At 52.8% G+C, this 19,694-nt stretch overlaps 5 protein-coding genes across 5 annotated transcripts; 2 read left to right on the top strand and 3 right to left on the bottom strand.

Annotated features, from left to right (window-relative positions):
* Positions 1 to 1,972: 1,972 nt before the first annotated feature.
* On the top strand, positions 1,973 to 3,984 carry BDZ99DRAFT_553748 (MFS general substrate transporter; the record flags this gene model as incomplete). Its single annotated transcript, XM_033727104.1, has 5 exons — positions 1,973 to 2,136; positions 2,357 to 2,743; positions 2,791 to 3,096; positions 3,159 to 3,517; positions 3,580 to 3,984. The coding sequence occupies 5 exons, from the start codon at positions 1,973 to 1,975 to the stop codon at positions 3,825 to 3,827; spliced, it is 1,464 nt and encodes a 487-aa protein (XP_033580754.1). The 3' UTR covers positions 3,828 to 3,984.
* On the bottom strand, positions 3,649 to 4,897 carry BDZ99DRAFT_224806 (uncharacterized protein). Its single transcript, XM_033713463.1, has one exon. The coding sequence runs from the start codon at positions 4,794 to 4,796 to the stop codon at positions 4,014 to 4,016; it is 783 nt and encodes a 260-aa protein (XP_033580753.1). The 5' UTR covers positions 4,797 to 4,897; the 3' UTR covers positions 3,649 to 4,013.
* A 2,141-nt stretch (positions 4,898 to 7,038) lies between these two features.
* On the bottom strand, positions 7,039 to 8,262 carry BDZ99DRAFT_224738 (Prefoldin, subunit 3). The gene is made up of 6 exons (XM_033713462.1): positions 8,035 to 8,262; positions 7,862 to 7,987; positions 7,693 to 7,804; positions 7,541 to 7,639; positions 7,356 to 7,481; positions 7,039 to 7,302 (listed from the first exon to the last, which is right to left on the bottom strand). Exons 1-6 carry the CDS (start codon positions 8,058 to 8,060, stop codon positions 7,186 to 7,188), a joined length of 606 nt encoding a protein of 201 aa, XP_033580752.1. The 5' UTR covers positions 8,061 to 8,262; the 3' UTR covers positions 7,039 to 7,185.
* A 1,292-nt stretch (positions 8,263 to 9,554) lies between these two features.
* BDZ99DRAFT_436278 (ketoacyl-synt-domain-containing protein) lies at positions 9,555 to 16,789 on the bottom strand. Its single transcript, XM_033717532.1, has 3 exons — positions 16,269 to 16,789; positions 10,043 to 16,223; positions 9,555 to 9,989 (listed from the first exon to the last, which is right to left on the bottom strand). The coding sequence occupies exons 1-3, from the start codon at positions 16,544 to 16,546 to the stop codon at positions 9,945 to 9,947; spliced, it is 6,504 nt and encodes a 2,167-aa protein (XP_033580751.1). The 5' UTR covers positions 16,547 to 16,789; the 3' UTR covers positions 9,555 to 9,944.
* Positions 16,790 to 18,240: 1,451 nt separating this feature from the next.
* Positions 18,241 to 18,690, top strand: BDZ99DRAFT_516435 (uncharacterized protein; the record flags this gene model as incomplete). Its single annotated transcript, XM_033725073.1, has 1 exon — positions 18,241 to 18,690. One exon carries the CDS (start codon positions 18,241 to 18,243, stop codon positions 18,688 to 18,690), a length of 450 nt encoding a protein of 149 aa, XP_033580750.1.
* Between the last annotated feature and the right edge of the window lie 1,004 nt (positions 18,691 to 19,694).

Here is a 19,694-nt window from a genome sequence, read left to right as displayed (position 1 = left end):
TTTCTGTTGCTCTCCCTTGCGAAGAGATCGAATACGAATCTGGGGTACGTATAGGTCCTGCCTTTCATTGGCCGTGATTGCTAAGCCTAATAAGGTGATTCCTCCGCCAAAGACTCTCGCGGAATACGATATGAGAGAGTTAGATGAGGTTGAAGTCGTCTTCTCGTCATTTACATATCTTATAGATGGTATCCGCATTGTTTCTGAGCTCTTGAGAAATTTCGGAGACTTTCAAGCTTCGTGGGAAGAGATAACAGTGCATACCGATGCCAGACTCTCTGCGTGGAGCTCATTACTTCCGGCCTGCAAGAGAGAACCAGTCCTTCCTGACGGCAGCGTTGATGAGGTTATGTTCTTTGCTCACCTCACGATTCTCATACTTGTTGTGCAAATCCACCGACCTGCATCGTCTATTGCGTGGAGCAACGAGGAATGGCAAACTGCCTTCCTACCCCGTCCTCCAATTGGGATGGTCCAGACAAAACCAGAGAGACGTAACGTTAACACTGCGAAAGTACTTAGGGCCTTGGAGAAACAAACGCAGCTTCTGACTCTCCCGTCTCCGTTGGTACTTCACGCGCCTTTCACAATGTGCATTGTCGCTGGATGTGCTGCCGCACACGTTGCATCCTGCGCTCTATTCCCCGACGACAGACGCCTAGCAGTGGGAAGAGACCGACTGCGTCTCAGCATCGGTGCGATCCGAGCATGCGCTGATATTTGGCCACTAAATCGGCATATGGTGCGAGACACACAGAACATCGCAAAAGGAACGCTATCTCCACCAACGATCCTGTCACACCAAACGATGAGAGAGTCTTTGGCATTCGAGGTCCCAGAAGTCCCTAAGCAAATGAACGAGTTCGATTTGGCTTTCAGCATTGGCCCCATGTCCGAAGTGGACATATTCAGCGCATTGGAAGTGCCTAGCATGCCTGAAGACTGGAGCGCTCTACTCGATGCTTCAAGCCTTCCGACTATGTGAGATACCGTAGCTTGCCACTGCCAGGCCTTCTAGGCCTTCCTGGCTTTGCTCTATCCACTCTACGACTCTCCACTTCTCTGCTCTCTGCCTCGACTGCTGGCGCCATCCACGACAGTGGGCATGGAAACATTCCAGTGCCAGTCTGAAAGGAACATCTTACGGCGAATGACTGGAGGTGCTGCGACCGGGTGTCCTAGCTCTACGATGATTCAAGGCCTTCATCATCGACCCCGAGTGTGTGAAAAGTCGAGATATCATGACGCTAGAAAGTCACGAGACTTCTGGCTATTAATCGCATTGGTTATTATGATCGTGGCCACCCCGTTTCTTGTCAGTTCTTCCAAGCAACACCTCCGGGATAATTGGGCCCAAGAATGGGGTATATCTGCCAAGGGCCAAGGGATATTATACAACTTGAAGCAACTAAGAGATTCAATGTCATGCTCTCTACTCTCTGTACTAGTACTATGTTAGATATTTTAACCCGGACATTCGATGGTGTATCTAGCGGTAGCGCCGCCCTAACACCGGCTCCACAAAGTCTTCAGATACATATCCAGATATGGTGCGTGCCTACTTTCTAACAAAAGTGTCTCACTCCACACATTTACTTGCCAAACAGCATCCCACTCTATGTCTTGAGCATCAGCAATGCAGGCTGTTATCTAGTTCGCTTATCGAACCAAGCCATTTTCGTCATCGCCAAGGCATCGTGAAACGAACATAGAGACGATCGTCAACATGGGTGTTAAACGGCTGTCATACTCGCCAGTCAACAATTGAGATACCCCACCTCTGGGATTTGCGTGCAACGAAGCTGCGTGACATTAAGTCATAATGTGCAATCTTCTCGTCGACATATTTTGCAGTTTGCCCTTCTGCGTTTTCAGCATTGCCCAGGCGTAGACGCACCCATCTGTGGCTTTTCGATAGCCTTCGGATAATTATTGTTGGATATTTCTGAAGCCAATCAGGTTTGTCATAAGAATGTCTGATCTCGAGAAGACTACTTCGCCGCTCGAGTCGGGGGATGTGACGACGGCGGTAGATGTGGAGATTGATCATGTTGCGGAGAGGAAGCTGGTGCGGAAACTGGATCTTTATCTGATCCCGACTGTTATGCTGCTATACTTGCTCAGCTTCTTAGATCGGTAAGTCAATAAGTCTACTTTAGACCGATTCATAGGCTCTTCTTTTTCCCACCATGGACTTGTCATGTGACTGAATCCATTCTGCGCCCTCACCAGACATGACCATGGGTTACGTAACAAGATCTTCTCTTAATTCACAGTAGTCCTTTCATCAAATTGAAGAGTGTCGAGACGTCTTTCATGTCCGTTTTCACAAGGGTGCGAAACTAATGCTTCTCAGTGTCAATATCGGCAATGCAAGATTATATGGCTTAGAAAAGGATCTAGGCCTCCACGGCAACCAGTTCCAAGTCGCCGTCTCGATTCTCTTCGTTACATATATTCTCTCTGAGCTACCTTCGAATCTGGTCCTGAAGAAATTAAGACCGTCGAGGTGGATAGCTTTCATTGCCACGGCATGGGGAATCATTGCTACTCTTACGGGAGTAACGCAGAGCTATGGCGGACTGATAGCTTGCCGGATATTCCTAGGCGCCGTGGAGGGAGGTTTATTCCCCGGAATGGCAGTGTACTTGACGTTCTTCTACGTCAAACGAGAGCTTGCGCTTCGTATTGGATATCTCTTCGTCAGTGCTGCTCTTGCTGGAGCTTGTGGCGGATTACTGGCGTAAGTACCCTTATAACAAAGCCACAACATGTGCTAATGCCGAACAGCTACGGAATCGGGCACATGGACGGTCTATCCGGTCAATCTGGTTGGAGATGGATCATGATCTTGGAGGGCATCCCTACCTTCATTCTCGGGATTGCAACATGGTGGATTCTACCCGATTCTCCTGAAACCGCCTACTTCCTCACTCCTGCAGAGAAGGAGCTCATGAAACTGCGGTTTCTCCGTCAGAAGGGATATACGACGTCCGCCGCAAAGTTCCACTGGAAAGACGTGAAAGCAGGGCTCAAGGATTGGAAGATATGGGCATTTTGCTTTGCGCAGTTCGGAGCTGATACCATGCTTTACGGGTACGTGAACGTTAAAAAGAAAAATCTTCCAGACGAAGTAGGTTCACTAACAAACACTCAAGCTTCTCCACCTTCCTCCCCACCATCATCAAAGGCATCAACCCGAAGTGGTCAACCGCCATAGTCCAAGTCCTGACCATTCCGTGCTACGCTCTCGGCGCTATATCCTACCTCCTCGCCGCCCGGCTCTCCGACCACCAGCAAAAACGAGGCCTGTACTCCGTCCTCTTCGGACTCATCTCAATCATCGGCTACGCAATGTTGCTGGCCGATACCACCAGCGGCGTCCACTATGCCGGATGCTTCTTAGTGGCCATGGGCCTCTACGTCGTAGTCGGCTTGCCATTAGCTTGGTTGCCTACGAATAACCCACGATACGGGAAGCGGACTACAGCGACTGGCTTGCAGTTGACGATAGGAAGTACGAAATCCCCTGTGCCCCGTTCAACTCGGAAGAGTACCCGGCTAATTACAAAGCACCAGATACCGCCGGCATAATGTCCTCGTTCATTTACCCTGCGGGAGAAGGGCCTAGGTACATTCGTGGCCACGCTATCACGCTGGCTATGGTCGCGTGGGCTTCTCTTGTGTATGGCTTTATGTGGTTCTATTTTACGCGCGCAAACGCGCGGAGAGCGCGAGGTGAGGAGGATGAGAAGATTGCGGGTATGACTGACGAGGAGGTCAATGAGCTGGGTGATGAGAGTCCGAGGTTTGTGTTTACGATCTAGGAGCAGTCCTTGCGGAGATCATTGGGGTATTCTGGAGCATCGAGATTCCACATACTATTTTGTTTTGAAGCGAACAGAGATTGTTTTCAAAGGAGATCTGCTCGGTTCAGATTTAAGTTCAATTTAGGACATGAAATTTAAGCTAGGATATGCGCCCGTTCTCTCACCGTAACCTATGCCTGGCACTTATCGCTGCAAAGGCATATGTCGTCGCCATTTCTCGCTTTCTGGGTCATACACAGTCTGAAGGTTCCATGTCCCATCTTCGTTCCTACTACTCGGATGCCATTGAACCTTCAGACCCTCTCGCACAGCAACCTCCTCCTTCAGCCTTACTACCATATCCGGTGGGCCCCGACCAAGCGAGATATGCTCCCTATCTTTAAGATCATAGCTAACCTCTACCTCATCGTCTCCCGCAATGATAAAAGCGGGCGGGATATAACTATGATCAGTTTCAAAATCAGCACCCAGAGTAAATGCTTCAAGCTGTTCGGCATGCGGGTCGTAGGGATATTCTAGGCCTGTAGACTCCATCGCTTCCAGAATGTTGGAGTTCCCGATATCGAGATTGACGTGCTCAAGCGGCACATCAGCGACCTTAATCCACATCCTCAGAAGCGGTGTCTCGCCCTCATATTGTTTGAAGCTCTCCTCGCCATTTTCGGCTTCGGCTTCGGCCGCTTCGGTACTGGTGATGTACCACACGGCGTCCTGCTCTTCTGTGAGCTCTTCAAGCAGCAGGAAAGGCCCGGTCTGACCCTCCGCGTCGAGGGTGTCGCGGATCTTATGGTGAGGCTTGTTGTGGAAGTCGGGCCGGTCGTGGATGAATAGGTCGACGGTGGGATGGAAGCGTGCGAAGGCGCCAATGGCGAAGGACTTGTGGACGGTATCGAGGACGTCGAGAGAGAGGGGGCAGGTTGTATAAGCGGGGAGGATCTCGGCTTTATGGGTCCTGAAGACCACCATTGCTGTTGTAAGATAGTTATGTTTGGGAGAGGTGAGGGTTAGAGTAGAGATGTCGAAGGTAATGCGAACAAGATTATATATTTGCCATGCAAGAGGTACAGCTCTTGTAGCTCAAAAAGTGCTGCCTAGTAGGGTTCGGTCGGATTAGCAACAAGGCCGATGTGTCCATGAAGGATTGAGGGGATGCTTGTTCATCGCGTTTATGCTGTCCATTGGGGTCGCAAAGAGAGCCGTAAGATTAAGAAGATTTACATGGAGCGAGGCTTTGCGAGCCCATAGACAACGTCTTGGCAGCTTCTTTAGAACTAAGGTTGCCCGAAGCGACATCACCTTGACCACAACACCTCTCATCACGAAGGCAATTCGTGTCTATATCGGGTGCGCGACTCAAGCTAACAATAAGTTCTCAAACGTCAGAATAATCGACATGGTCTCGCTTTGTTTCTATAGCAACACGTTTAGAGCTCAGATGTGATTGCGCGCTTCTTCGCACAGAACATCTAGGGCGACGACGCGTTGCTATGAGCGACTAGCGGTTACATGGAAAATAAATGGTTCGGTATCGTCTTTTCCAATTGAGTCTACGCGTAAATCAGTACTGAAATCACGCTCTACTCCTCAGATTCAGCTTCATTCTTACAAGTCGCTCATTACCCAAATTCCACTATCCTAACATTGAAACTGAGCTGCCAAAAAGGTCAGATTACACTCAAAGCCAGAAACTCTCCACAAGATCTCATAGGTTGATGTCCACCGACCGCCTTCCATATCCAACTCTTCTCAATCCACTGCAGTCCATGCAGAAAACGGCCTATTGACAAGATCGACAATGCATCCAATCAAGCCCTACCTTGAACGGACCATGGCTCAGCCGACGCGCAAGGTTGATGACACTACGAGCCAGATATACTATGAAAAATCCGTCAAAGCTCGCTCCATGCTGCCGAATTGGATGTGGAAGAGGAGAGGAAGACAAACCGATCCCCGCGAACGTAAGAACAACGGCACTGGCGCTGCATCATTGATGGATATGGCGTTGCGCTCTATGGCCTGGAATATCACTCGGTTCGATCACGAGGCTGTGGAATATATACCTAACCATATTGCAACGAAGCTGGCCGATCTTATCACTTCCTCGTAAGTCCTCTCCTTTCCCTTACCTGTTGCTTGGTCAATAATGAGTCGGAGTCAAAGCGGAAATTTTCTAGCGAGAGTTGCTAACACTGGTGTTTCAGCGAGACTTGGAGCTTGGAGACATGGGAGACATTCGTTGCAGCGCACCCGGAGACTGTCCCTGACTTGTGCTATAAACTCGACATACCTGATGCCCGAGGCACAAACCTTTGCGAGCTGCCCTCGCTCAGTAAACATCTCTCAAGTCTATCTTTCAACCATGTCACCCGTCTTATCATCCGAGAGCTGGCATTTACTACGGAAGACCTCTTTGAAATTGCGAAAATCCCGAAACTGGAGGTACTGAACCTGCAAGGTCAAGACAACCGTTCTTCCGGGGGCAACCGGGACGATCCGGTGTACAACGATTATTTCATCTCAAGATGGTGCCGTATGGTCCTGGCAAATGGCTACCTATCAACTCTCAGAGTTCTCATATTCCGACAATTTGAAGTGACTTCTGTCATCCTCAAAGACCTAACGCCCTTCCCTGCTTTAGCGCTATGCAACCTTGAGAGCAATTTCCTCATGCGCCAATCCAATTCGCGCAATACATCCCACAATAGATGGGAGCCTGTCGGGTAAGTTTACATCTCACATGTACCCAAGTTTGATTCGACGAGATTTGAGCTCTTTTGGGCTGGTTCGGAATGTGCATTTGGGTGCGATACACTCAAGGTTGCCGGTCTTCTCTGTTACATCGAAGATTACTTTAAAATTTCAGGTTAGACCTCACATTGCCGAGTTGCTAACAGTCGTCTAGTGAGGAGAATGCGGAGACACTAGACACAATATGGCGACAGAAACACAACATCCGTGGTACCCACGGCATCCTGCTGTATTCTCGCCAGATCCCTAAGGATGAGTTACCATCGAGCAGTGGTGGAGAGAACGCTCTTAGCAGAGTGCCATGTATCAGCATCAACTATGGGCCCCTAAGCCCCCAAAAGAGTGCATCTAAAGCGTCCAAAGATTCCCAATCTACATGGTACCGCAAAGTTCCTCACAGGGAGAGAATTGAGAAAGATTTGGTTGCTGAAGGCCATGTTCGGAAGAAGGTCAAAACATGCGGAGGCAAGCGATTAGCAGTTGGAGAACTCTTGGGATCTTTCATTTGATGGTGTGCTTATCCGAGAAGAAAGTAGTTACCTGTGGAGCTGTTCGGAGCGCCGCGTGCTATAGAAGACCTGTCGCCTGACCGGACCCATGAAACTCATTAGCCGTTGGGCGATGCCGCCTTCGGTCCCGCTATTGATCCTTCGTGCTCTGTACGCTCCTTTCGTCTCTGAGCAACGTCCCAATTGTATACTCTCGCCGTGGCAACCTCCAACGTCTATTATAGATGTTAGTATCTAACTGTGAACTGATAATCTGTATTGCACCTACCGTAATCTGCTCTCTCAGGAAATCCTGATCCTCGTCACAGTTCTCTAAGCTCAATTTCGCCGCGGAAAGTTTAGACTTGAGAAGCTCTTCTGCTTCGGGGATGGGATAGGCAAGCATGACATTTGCCTGAATGTGAATGGTCAGCACCAGCATCTAGTGGAAGGTAGGAGGACATCATTACGTACCCCAAGCCATAGATACACCTCCTCTGTCGGCGGGACGAGCGCCTTTGCGAACAACGTATCGTTCAACTCGAAAGTGGTCTCGAGGGGATCCGAGTCCGCCTGCAGCCAACCGTCAGCAAGGCCCTCGACTATATGGTCCCATAGCACTGCACCTTTCGTGTCTTCAAGAACCGGACCGTATCAAGCGTCTTCGAGATATCTGGGATTTTGTCCTTGAGCCCCGCAGCGCGCCTCTGGGTGTTGACCTCCATGAACTGGTATTTCCTACACCGCAGCCAATGAGCGTTTAGCCAGCAAACGTTCTAGCTTTGGACTACGCACGAGATCATCTCTTGGAAGCTCTTGAGGGTGCTCTCGACTTCCTCGCGTGAGGCAACATAGTCCTCGACCTTGTCGACGAACGGTGCATATGGGATGCCTCGAGGGTTGGTCGGCGCATCTTTGCTACTGAGAGGATGTTAGCTCCTATAAGTACACTTAGGTCGCAGTCTTGCCTCTGTGCTTTGGCGGGAGTAGCCATTGAGGAGCGATGCACACATTCAACAGCCCACCAGGCCGCAAATCAACGCGATGTCATATTTAGTTTGCACTGTTTGCATTGCGTTCGGAAAATCTAATCGGAAAATCTTATCGCCGGCCACAGTTTGACTAAGTAGCGGAATTCTAGGAAGCAGTCCGCTCCGCCGCCCTCCTCACGCCAAGGAATCGGCTAGTTCGCAACGGCGTCAACTCTTAATTAACCTCAGGGGACAGCTGCAGCCTCGTCTCGTCATCGATCCGGAATCCTGCCAACACTTCAAAACCAACAACCTGCAATCGGACCAATTCTCCTCCGCTCACGAATAATGCACACCAGGGTCACACTCACCGGTGGCCGCGTCGTCCTTCAAGGGGCAGCGACATCAGCGCCGCAGATACGAAGGAGATGCTCGGACGAGCCTTGTTCCGCGCCTGCTGCCTTCCGCAAAGCCGCCAACGTAGTTTTCCCCCTTGTTCCCTTCCACCCGCTCCTTTTCCCTATTCCCGCTTAACGCGTTTCGTGTCCGCCTTGCCCTGTCGTGTGTGTCAAGCGCCGAGAAACAAGCTGATCGGCGCCCGCCGCCAGGAGGCCAACCCAGTCAGCGCTAGAAATATAGTTAGCATGAGTGGAAAGCTAGCAAGGAGCGCAGCGTTAGGGTAAGCGCGGCGCCGGACACCTCCACTTTTCTTCGGGAGAGCGGGTGGCTGGGAGCAAGACTTGTTGACGATGATGACATGGAAATTGAACTGCAAATGCCCATGCTTCCTTGCTTGTCTGTAGTGCTGGGCGGAAGAATCAAGCAATTATCCCAGACGATCGTGCATTCTGATCCGCCTTACAGCTGCAGAGTTCCAATATTGCGCGGTTATCGATATTTGTTGCAGACCTCGAAGATGCGCGCTAGCATATCTCCCGAAAACCTTGCTGATCCACGTTTTAAGCAAGCGCCTGTAGGTAATCAGGTGGTAATCAATCACTGACGCAAGCCTTGCACTAAACCTTACCTGCTTCCGTTTGTGGAATCTCCTGAGTGGCCGTACTGCATTGGCGCAGCATGCACCTTTCCGCTAGAACAATCCTCAAACGGTAAAGGACGGTGTGGCACATGCACCCCAGCTGCGAATCCTCTGTTAGCGGTTCGCACCGATGACGCCAGTTAAAATTAGAAGGTATTGATTTTGGCGAAAGGACTAAGCTCCTGGCTCTAGCATCCATGACGACAGTGGCCCAAATGGATGTGGAGGATGCAACGTTGCGACGCCGGTGCAGTTCTTAGTAGATAGACTGATATGTGCAGCAAGCGACCTACTTGAGGGATGGGTTAGCGGGAATTCTCGGCATCATTCTTGTACATATGAGAGCCTTGCAAACCGTTGGAGGAACAAGGCATGGTGGCACCGGTGGCGGGTACCACACAGCCACAATGCCAGTGTCCTTGGGCATGAGGTTCTCTGCTACGGGTGTAGCAGTTGTCAAACATCAGCATGTGCATCTGACAGTAGTGGTGAAACGAAGTAAGTTTTTGAAATAATGGATCCGACCGCCAGTATATACATTACGTGAGGTGCTATTAATCTCTTCGAGGAAGCAAAAGGAAAATGTCATGAGTGACAATCTTGGATAAATCAAACGCGCGCAGACATGAAACGACCAGACATGAAAAGTATACCATCTAAGATCCTTAGATCCGTCAATATGAAACGCCAAGTTCCCCAAGGCTGAAGAACAACATGAGAAATGATGAGACGCCCCAAAACCATGACCAATGTGAAATCTTTAATGCATCATCAGCCAAATTCACAACGCCTGTCCGCCTGTCCCCAAGAGACCAGCAATGATATAACAAGGAACTTTAAGAAACGCAATCTCAATCGAACTCTCAATTTATAGATGAAGGCCTTGCTTGATTAACTTGCCAAGAGTAACACCCTATGAACTGTTAGTCTTTGCACGATGTTACAACGTAGAGGGGTGTAACTTACATGAGCATCTTTCATCATAGTGAAGTGGTTGCCACCCATGACGGCAAACTCGAAGTTCTCCTTAGGCAGCAGCTGTGCCCAGCCATTGTCCGAGAAGTCAGTTCGGTTGTTAAGAAGCCACTTCATGGGAGCAGGATCTTCTTCCTCGGCCGGAGGAGGGCGAGGGTCATCCGGGTTCGGGCATACACCGTCTGTGCACCAAATGGCGAAGACTTTGGGAGCCTTTGAGTTGAGCATTGGTTCGGGCTCATACTCCTTCAGGGCATTGATAGAAGCCGTGAAGTGAGGAAGAAGCCAGCTAGGAGTTCCACCCGGCTTGCCAGTACCGAGAAGACCGATCTGATCGAAGAAGACATGGAGACGGGCCGGTAGAGGATCGAGTCTAACGGGACAGGGTGAATCGATCAAGACGAGGCTCTCCACCTTCTCACCCGACTCGATAAGCTGCAAAGTGACTTCGTAGGCCATCACACCTCCAGCACTCCATCCACCAATGATGTAAGGACCCTGAGGCTGTCGACGCTTGATCTCGTTGAGATAGAGGCGGGAGACACCTCGAACACCGCACGTAAAGTCGGTGGGGTTCTTCATGAACGGACAGTTTAATCCATAGACTGCCATATCCGGGGAAATGTTGGGGATAGAGATGTATGAAGTCGCGCTACCAGATCCGTCTGGAATTAAGAAAAATTTCTTGCTAGCAATCTTAGCATTGCCCTGGAGAAGAACAGAGGTCGCTGGGGGAAGCTTAGAGAGATCTTGAGATTTCTCTAGCTTGCGGTTGACTTCAGCGAGCTGTGGGGGTTTCGGCTTTGGGGTAGGCTTGGCTTGAACCTTGGTCTCGACCTCAACCTTAGCGACTGGCTTGGGGCGCATGCCAAGTTCGTTTTCAACATCTTCGATGCACGCGTTCGTGACCAGGAAAGTAGAGGGTAAGTCAATGCCGGTCTGCTCCCGAAGAGAGCTAAGAATGGTCAGACTCATGAGCGAATCCATTCCCATTTCAGAAAGGTCAGCCTGGTCCGTGATCTCAGAAATGTCGACGCCCATCTCTTCTGCCACAATCCGTCTTGCCAGGCTGGGGGCGCCGGTGGGTTCGCTTATGTTAATCTGCACAGAGGTCTCTTTACCGGAGATGCTTGGGGCGGAGCTTGGAGCAGAGCTAGGTGGGGTGCTTGCCGATGCTTCCTCGAAAGGCGTTACGAGGTCTGATGGCTCGTCTGAGGAATCAGAATCTTCGTCCTCGACGAGGGGAGCTCCTCCGTCGTACTGAGAGAAAAACTTCTTCATTTCGCCAATGGTTGGATAATCCGTAAAGAGGGTAGAGCTAATCTCCAGGTCGAGATCCTCGCGGAACTTGGCAGAGATGGTCAAAGACAGAAGAGAATCAACACCTAAATTCTCGAACGCGGCTTCATCAACGAGCTCCGACATGGCCATATCGGTCTCCTCTGCTATGATCTTCATGACGCGAAAAGTGATAGAGTCACCAGCAGGCTTCGTAGCGCGAGCCTTCGCAACCTTAGCAGACTTCGTAGCCTTCACAGGCTTAGAAGCTTTAATAGGAGCGGCGAGCAAAGGCTTTGAGGCAGGAGCAGCCTTGGGCTGGATCGCCTTGGCTGGAGCAGCTCCCTTAGCAGCGTTCTTAGCGCCGACCGGAGGCATCATGATGTTAAGGACACGGCGGGGGATTTCCTGGAACTTCAGACCTATGCAGACACCAATGACCTCCTCGCCCTCTAGGAAGTAGACGTCGCCGACCATGAGGTTTCCAGGTTGAGGCTGCATTCGCACGTAGGAGCGATAGTTGCTTTCCGCAGAGAGCTGCTTGGAGATTTTCAAGTTACCCCAGCCGTGGGAAATGTAGACCGAGGTGTCGGAATCAACCATGTCCGAAGCGTTGACAATGAATCCAGAGATATGGCAGAGGGAGTCAATCCAGTGGGGGGAACAGTAGAAGTCACCGTCGGCTGGAGTGCTTTGGAATTTGATAGATGCTGTCGCTTCGGTTTGTTTGCCGTCCAGGATGACTTCTTCCATGCCGCGGAACTTATCATCATACGTGACCAACGCCTTGAACAGCTTGTAGGCCATGCCGCGAAGGACCTTGTGTGCAGCTCCCGACTGGAGCTTGCCCTTCAAAAGGTCGATCTGGGTCTGAACCATGTACTGAGTGCGATTCCATTCCTCTTTCCACACTTCGACATCCTCGTACTTGACAGTGCCGAAAGCATGCTCGACAGTGACTTTACCAGCAGGAGTAACACTTCGGAACTTGAGGTCCACAGTACCGAGTTCGAGGTCAGCGGTTGCCTCAAGCTGAATGTGCTGTCCTTCTGGAGGTGGCGGCATGATAGCGATGAGTGTCTTCGGCACTTCAACCTTGCAAACGTTGAGACCCGGGGTGGGAACGTTAGGTCGCAATTGCCTCCAGAGATAGTCGGCGGCAGTCAAGGCCATATCCGCATACAAGGTCGACGGGCAAAGAGGCGCACCGTTAACCATGTGCCCAGTCACGACTTTGTAAAGCTTGGGCTCCGTGAGGTCAGTCTGGATGACGATAGTGCCAGAGTTCGCCTGGAGATCCTCGCGCACAATTTTCTGGCACGATGTAGTGGAGAGCTTGGAGACAACTTCGACTACAGGCTCAGGCTCCATGATAGCTGCGACCTTTGGTGCCTCGCCCTTTGTGAGGGTCCAGTTGTTGGTGTAGTCGAGCCAGTATCTCTTGCTGTCGAAGGAGTAAGTTGGGAGCGTGAGCAACTCGTGTGCTTTGTTGAACTCGCGGTGGTACTCATTGAAGTCGATAGCAACGCCTGCAAGGAACAAGCTGCAAAGGCTGGAGGCGATGGTCTTCCATGGGTCTTCGCTACGGCGGAGGGAAGGAGCCGTGACAGGAGCACCCCCAAGAGATGCCTTTACCATTCCGCTACAAACAGGGTGAGCGCCAATCTCCAGCCAAGCAGTCTTCTCATCAAAGACCTTCTCGTCCTTGCCCGTGGACAGAGCAGTCCAGAAGTTGACCGTCTCGCGTGCATGGCGTGCAAGGTAATCAGGTCCAATGATGCCAGCTTCACGAATGACCTGGCCAGTGAGAGGCGAGAGCACTGGAACAGTCGGCTTGTTGAACGTAACCGAAGACGCAACGGCCTTGAAAGACTCCAGGATAGGGTCAACCTGCGCAGAGTGGAAGGCGAAAGGCACATTGAGCTTGGTGGCCTTGAATCCCTTAGAGGCTAGGGCGTTGCTCGTCGAATCCATGAGATCGCTGGTGCCGCAGAGAACAGTTTCCTCGGGGCCGTTCACGCAAGCAATCTCGGTCATATTCGATCCGAGAGCGGCGGAGACTGCTTCTACACCTCCCTTAACAGCCAGCATGCCATGGGTGTAGGCGGTGCAGTCTGCCTCCAATAGCTCGGCCCGACGTCCAACCAGAAGAATCATGTCGCTAGCGGAAATGACACCAGCAACATGGAGTGCGGCATATTCTCCCAGGCTGTGGCCAATGACGGCGACAGGCTTCAGTCCCCATGCGGACCACATACGAGCAAGGGCAACCTGAATGCAGGCCATGCCGAGTTGCACGACGACAGGAGATAGTGTCGTCACATCGGTCCCATCGAGAAGAGGGATAAATGACGGGAAGCCCTGCATGCGAGCAATGTTGTCCAGTTGCTCGATATCAGTCTTGAAAGAGCTCAGTTGCTCATACAGCTTCTGGCCCAACGCGGTGTACTGAGAGCCTTGTCCAGTGAAGGTGAAAGCAGTTTTAGTGGGAACCATAGCAATAGGGCTGTAGGAATCTTTCAGCTGGGCCTGGAGAGCATCCTTCACCTTGGTGATTTCCGAGATAGGGAAAGCAACGCGGTAGTTATGCTGAATGCGCCGAGCGGTGGTGGTGTATGACAAGCTGGGAAGCGTGGTGTCCGGGTTCTCGTGGAGATAGGCGATGAGGTTCTGGATGTTCGCCTTCAAGGAAGCGATGGACCTCGCTGAAACAGTCACGATGTGCGCCGATCTAGGGTCTGCGGCGGCAGGAACCTCGCGGATGGGGCCATCCTCGAGGATGATCGCTGTGTTACCACCAGCGGCGCTGAAGTTGTTGAGGAATATCCTGCGCTTCTCAGCACCCTTGCGAGGGAACGCAACCTGAGACGTCGAGATGTGCACATTCCGCTGTCCCAGGTCCTTGGGGAACGTTTTGTTCATGACGCCCTTGATACCGACATTGGCAGGGATGGCGTTCTTCTTCATCATCATCATGACCTTGATAAGTGAATTGATACCGGAAGCAGCTTCGCCGTGACCGATGTTCGCCTTGATAGCGCCTAGGTGAAGAGTTTCCTCAGGGCGACGTTGGCGATGGCGAGGAGCGAAGACGTTGGTGACCGAAGTCATTTCGATACCATCGCCAGCCTGCGTACCAGTGCCGTGCATCTCGACGTAACCGATACTGTGAGCGTCCACACCGGCGTTGGCAAGAACGCGCTTGTAGAGGAACTCTTGGGCGCCAGCGTGAGGGTGGGTTATTGAGACCGCTTCAGCGGAATGGTTAGTGGCGGCACCCAAGATGCATCCCAGAATGTTGTCGTTGTCGGCGATGGCATCCTCATATCGCTTAAGGATGACCGTACCACATCCGTCACCTCGGCAGTAACCATCGGCGTCGTTGTCGTATGTCTTGCAGCCACCAGTCTTGGACAAAAACTGGCCTTTGCTGAGACCAGCGAAAATGTCCGGGTTGGTGAGCACGTTCAAGCCACCGGCGCAGGCAGTGTCGCAATCGCCAGCCCACAGGGAAGTGCAGGCAAGCTGGATAGCGGCGAGAGACGACGAACAGGCGGTGTCAATGCTGTACGAGGGGCCAGAGAACTTAAAGTAATAATTGATGCGTCCTGGGGCGAACGCACGCACACCTCCAGTAATGAAGTATGTGTCGACATTTTGGGCCGCATTAATTTCACGCCAATCGTCGGAGGTTTGGCCGTAGAAAGTACCAATTCGGTGTAGCTTCGTCGATGGGGTGCGGTTTGGAACGTAGCCAGACATTTCGAGCGCCTCGTAAGCAGTCGTCAGTGCCAATCGACCCATGGGATCTGTCTGCGCAGCCTCGCGGGGAGACATGTTGAAGAATCGGGGGTCGAAAAGGCCAGGCTCATCGATGAAGCACCCATAAGGCGTGTGGCTTTTGTTCTTTCCTTTGCCCGACGGGTCACAATGGGCTTTCGCGTCGAATCGGTCGGCCGGAACCTCTCTGTGCACATCTAGGCCCTGCTCGAGGAGCTCCCAGAGCTTCTCGTGACTAGCAGCACCGGGGAAGCGGCCAGACATACCAACGATGGCAATCTTGTCATTTTGGGTTCGGCCTGCGGCATCTTCTGCCTTCAATGCCCACGACGTATGATCACGAACAGAGATGTTGGACTGCCCGCCAGCCTTGAGTGCTGAGACCAAGCTGTTGGCAATGTTGGTAACGCCGATTGCGGAAACTGAGCATTCGGCGTTGCTGACCGAGGTGATCTGCGATACAGTCTCCTCCAGAAGGCTGTCCCACCTTACTGGCTGCATCAGCATCTCCTTCAGCGCGAGCTCGACAAGCTCGAGGGTGCTGGTGGCGGTATGGCATTTCCCCGAAGACGCGGAGTGGACTAAGCTATATGGGCGGTACTCCTTGAGGAATTCTCGTGTCTTCGAGTCTATGATCCGTGCGATGTCGGAGTCGTTGTAAAGGTGCTGCGCGTGATAGGGAGCGTAGACAGGGATTGGAACACGGTGATTCTTGCTAAACGATTCGGATTCCTTGAAAAGCCGCTTTGTCGTGGAGGGAGGTCCGCTGATCGTGAGGGCCATCACGCTCACAGCGCTGACGTAGGCCTGATTGGACAGCGGAATGCCAGTCGTCTGATGGAACTCGGCAAGAGCTACTCTAGCCGATTGTTCGGAAATGTTTGTGACAATGGTGGACCATGGCTCGGGCGAGGTAGCGTCTAGGGCATCCTTGGCTACTCCAACGCATGTCCCCGCTCGGAAAGCAACTCGAACGACCTCGACTGCGAGTGGTAATAAATCCGCAGGGCTCTTTGATGAAGCCACTGCGGCACCCGCGAGAAGACCGGTGCACAATCCAAGAATCCGCGCGTTCGAGGGTGCTGGTATTTCGGTTGGGTTCTCGCCGTAGTACCTAAACAATTAGCCGAGCTCTCGACCATTCATGTGGCATACGTACCCGATGTAGTGCGCAAGCTGTGCTAGTGTCACCATGCAGCTCTCCAGTTGTGGGATTCTGAGCCCCTTCGCAAAGTAGGCTTCGACGAGATCCGACACTCGGAGGAAATCCGGAATCTCTGCTCGTTGGACTCTGGGAAGTTTCTCGATTTCATCCCGGAGGACTACACTAACGCGCTCCAAAAAAGTGGCGAGAAGTGCATTGTCCTTCCGTAGAGAGACCTTCCGCAAAAGCGGGTACTGGTCGGCCGTCTGATCTCCAAAGATGAGGGCGTTCATCTTGTCGTAGCTAATCGTCACAAAACTGAAAAATGGGTATTATCGGATATTAAGGGGACGAGAGAGGACAGTCTTGACCACGTGGGCAAGGACCGGCGGCTGGGGTGAGGCCCCTACTGTAGGGGTGCGGGTATGTGAGGATTCAACGATCGTGAATGGCAGTCTGCTCTGGGAGCGTGTGGACTGGACCTCTACTAGAATATTAAAGAGGGGGGATGGGGAAGATGGGTCGAGTCAGGGACGATGGATATGGACTGGGAAAGAGAGTTGGGGATTTGTGCATTCTATATTTGTAGGCCGCGCAGAGCTTTGACTCCACTGCGCCTTCTCCTCCTGGGCTTCACCTACTGGACCTCACCTACTGGGCTGGGATCGCGCGATGACAGGCCCACTCGGTCCCGGATCTCTCAGGAGCACAGATACGGGGATGTTCGCTGCCGAAACGATGTACAGGAGCAACATATTGACGTGAGCAAGTGAGTGGAGCTCCGCAGAACCCTATTCTGGTTGGTCCATTCTGTCTCCCGAAAGCTAATGGCGTGCAGAAAGGCAGCGGTTTCTCCGAGTAAGCGTCTATGGCTATTGTTAGCTTGGGCGGGCCAGGCAGTGTAGTTCAGCCGCTGAGGTAGCCAGCCAATTGCCCAGGATGATAACAGAGATGAGACGTATGGGTAGTGGTGACCGTCAAGGCGCTGTCTCGAATATCGGGTCCCAACTCGGATCCCCATAAGCCGGGGGGTGAGGGCACGGCCGTGTTTGCTACCAGTTATGTCAGCCAGATGCACATCCCAGTCTTGAAACAGCATAGAGAATTCCTGATCAAGCTTACTGGGCCGATGTAGAGTGCTTCAGCGCACTGCTGGAGCGCCCTGCTGGAGCGCCTTGCTGGCGAGCTATCCGGCTCACATCCGCACCAGGATGCATGGAGCACGACGCCACGACGAGAACGGCGCGACAGAGCAGTCTGGCATCGATAATGCTGTTACACGTGCTTGCCCGTGGTGACGCTCGACAACGTCGATATTCGAGTAGCCCTGCATCAGTGAGGGCGGCGTACCAGAGTTGTTCCAGCCATCTCGAACCCAGTAGGCGGGCGGTCAGGCATGGCGGGCCTGGGGCTCTGCTTGCAAGGACCAAGGGCGGTACTGCCACGGCATCGCTGATGCAGTGCCACGGAGCAGAGAGGAAGCTTGGAGAGCCGCCGGTCACTAACTGTTGTGGGATGTCGTCGAGGTACGGGTAGCGAGCCACGGAACGAGGACCACACCAGGGCACGCTGGACGAATCACGAGCGTCTGGCTCTGATTTGAGGCCTCCAGGAACACCGCAAACGGCGGGCTTCTCGGCAAGCCAGATACGAGAACGGTATGGCTGCCAGCATTAGGAAGCGTTTGGAGTGGCGCCAGCGTCGCAAGACTCGCAAGACTTTCTTTCTAGCGCCGCGCTGGATCACGACGGGCGACGGCACATATTGGCCATGACGGAAAGCTCCCGGGGGCAGAGGCAGCCCTGAGGCGGCAGACGTTTCTCACGACTCAAACAGCACGCCGCTGGATATCTGCAGGCCTGTCAATCATGTCGATCATGATTAGCCCCTGGCCCTACGCTTCCCCACACGGATACCTGAGCTCAGCCGGCCCACGCCAACAAGCTTATAAACGCAGCACACGCTGGGCAAGCCTGGCGGTGCGTTCATGGCTGAACCGTGGGAGATGCGGCATCGCAAGACGCTTCTGCGCGGTGTTGTGTCGATCTGCTACGACGGGTTGCAGGGCGCGGGCCTTGGCATTGGAGTCCTGATATTGCCGGGAGCCTGTATCAGGGGCGTCAGCAACGCCGTGGCTGAGTTCCCAACGCAGCCGATGCCGCTCACTGTGGAGCGGAGTCCTTCGTACCGCATACGCCAGCCGGGCGCGCAGCCAGAGCGGAGCGGAGCCTGGGAACGCCTCCAGCATGCACGCATCCATTTGCACGAATTGCACGCATTCCTGCCGCCACTCCGCTCCTGCGGCCCTGGCGCCGTGGACCTCGGTGATGCCGCGCAGGATGGAGGCAGCGGTCGATGGCCAGATCCTGCGTGGGCTTACGGTGCTCTGGTGGGGACATACGGTGGTGAACAGCGAGGGCTCGGTTGGAGGTGCTGAGGATCATGAGCATGGCGCGGTGTGCTCCGGACATGCGGAGTGCCGTCAATGATCGCCACCGGGGGTCCCTGGCGCCCAGCCTTACCCTTGGACCTCACATCATCAAGATTCAGTCAACACCATGCCATCGCGTTCAGGCCTTCCCCCCACCAACGGCAGTGTGCCGCAGTTGCTGCGCCAGTCCTGGACGCCTATCGTCTGCTTCCCCTGTGCCCCTCAGGCACGCCTTCTACGCCGCCGCTGCGCTGTCAGGTCCCTCGCTGCCTCCCCCTGGGCCCTCCCGCACGTCGACCAGCGTGGCGGCCTCACTAACCGCCTAGCAATCCCTTGCAGCTTCATCGTCGATTGCAGCTCGAAGAGGTCTACATGTACGTCGGAACTGCTCCGTCGCTGTCATCGAGATTCCACCGCGCTGTTCGGGTGCGCCAATCTAGACGTAGTTCCAGCCAGGTTAATACGATGTGTGCTAGTCGAGATCTGATGCAGAACTAACATGGACTGGTAGCAGCTCGATTTCCTGAGAGCAAAACAATTCGTCCATCACTACTCGTTAGGATTGTTACTGCGTCAAATCTGCCCATGCATAGCTGACGGGGTATTCCCCCATGAAAATGGTCCACTCGATATGGACAATATGCTTTCTACGTCGATGGCTACATCACTTCCATTCCTCTTCTCAGTTCATCTGACCATTGCTTCACTCCCCACAGTGTCTCCGGGCAGCATGTCCTGCAGACCAGCGCTCCTCTAATCTCATTTTACCCCACTGTCCCACTCTGACGCTCCTGTGATCGCATGATACTCAAGAAGGCCATCATCAAGCTGCTTCGGCTTTTACGAATTGCAATGTTTCTCTCCTTCGATCTGGAGCTCGAATTCTGCAGGGATGGATGTCTCGAGATTACTCCGCATCAAGGAACACCCCACGAGTTGAACAACTCACCGCGTAGATTAGTCGAAGATAATGCATAGCATTTGCAACAATATCAGCAGTCCGAAAAGCA

The sequence above is a fragment of the Mytilinidion resinicola genome (assembly GCF_010093595.1).
Source record: "Mytilinidion resinicola strain CBS 304.34 unplaced genomic scaffold BDZ99scaffold_4, whole genome shotgun sequence".
NCBI lineage: Eukaryota > Fungi > Ascomycota > Dothideomycetes > Mytilinidiales > Mytilinidiaceae > Mytilinidion > Mytilinidion resinicola.
Note: the sequence above shows the minus strand (reverse complement) of the source record. Positions and strands in the feature narration are given on the sequence as shown.

Coding starts and splice junctions, on each gene's coding strand:
- BDZ99DRAFT_224806 (XM_033713463.1), bottom strand. CDS start 4,796: ATGGTGGTCTTCAGGACCCATAAAGCCGAGATCCTCCCCGCTTATACA.
- BDZ99DRAFT_224738 (XM_033713462.1), bottom strand. CDS start 8,060: ATGGCTACTCCCGCCAAAGCACAGAG. Junction 7,640..7,692: donor GGTTCTTGAAGACACGAAAG/GTGCAGTGCTAT, acceptor GGTTGGCTGCAG/GCGGACTCGGATCCCCTCGA. Junction 7,482..7,540: donor AGGTGTATCTATGGCTTGGG/GTACGTAATGAT, acceptor ATTCACATTCAG/GCAAATGTCATGCTTGCCTA.
- BDZ99DRAFT_436278 (XM_033717532.1), bottom strand. CDS start 16,546: ATGAACGCCCTCATCTTTGGAGATCAGACGGCCGACCAGTACCCGCTT. Junction 16,224..16,268: donor CAGCTTGCGCACTACATCGG/GTACGTATGCCA, acceptor CTAATTGTTTAG/GTACTACGGCGAGAACCCAA. Junction 9,990..10,042: donor CTATGATGAAAGATGCTCAT/GTAAGTTACACC, acceptor AACAGTTCATAG/GGTGTTACTCTTGGCAAGTT.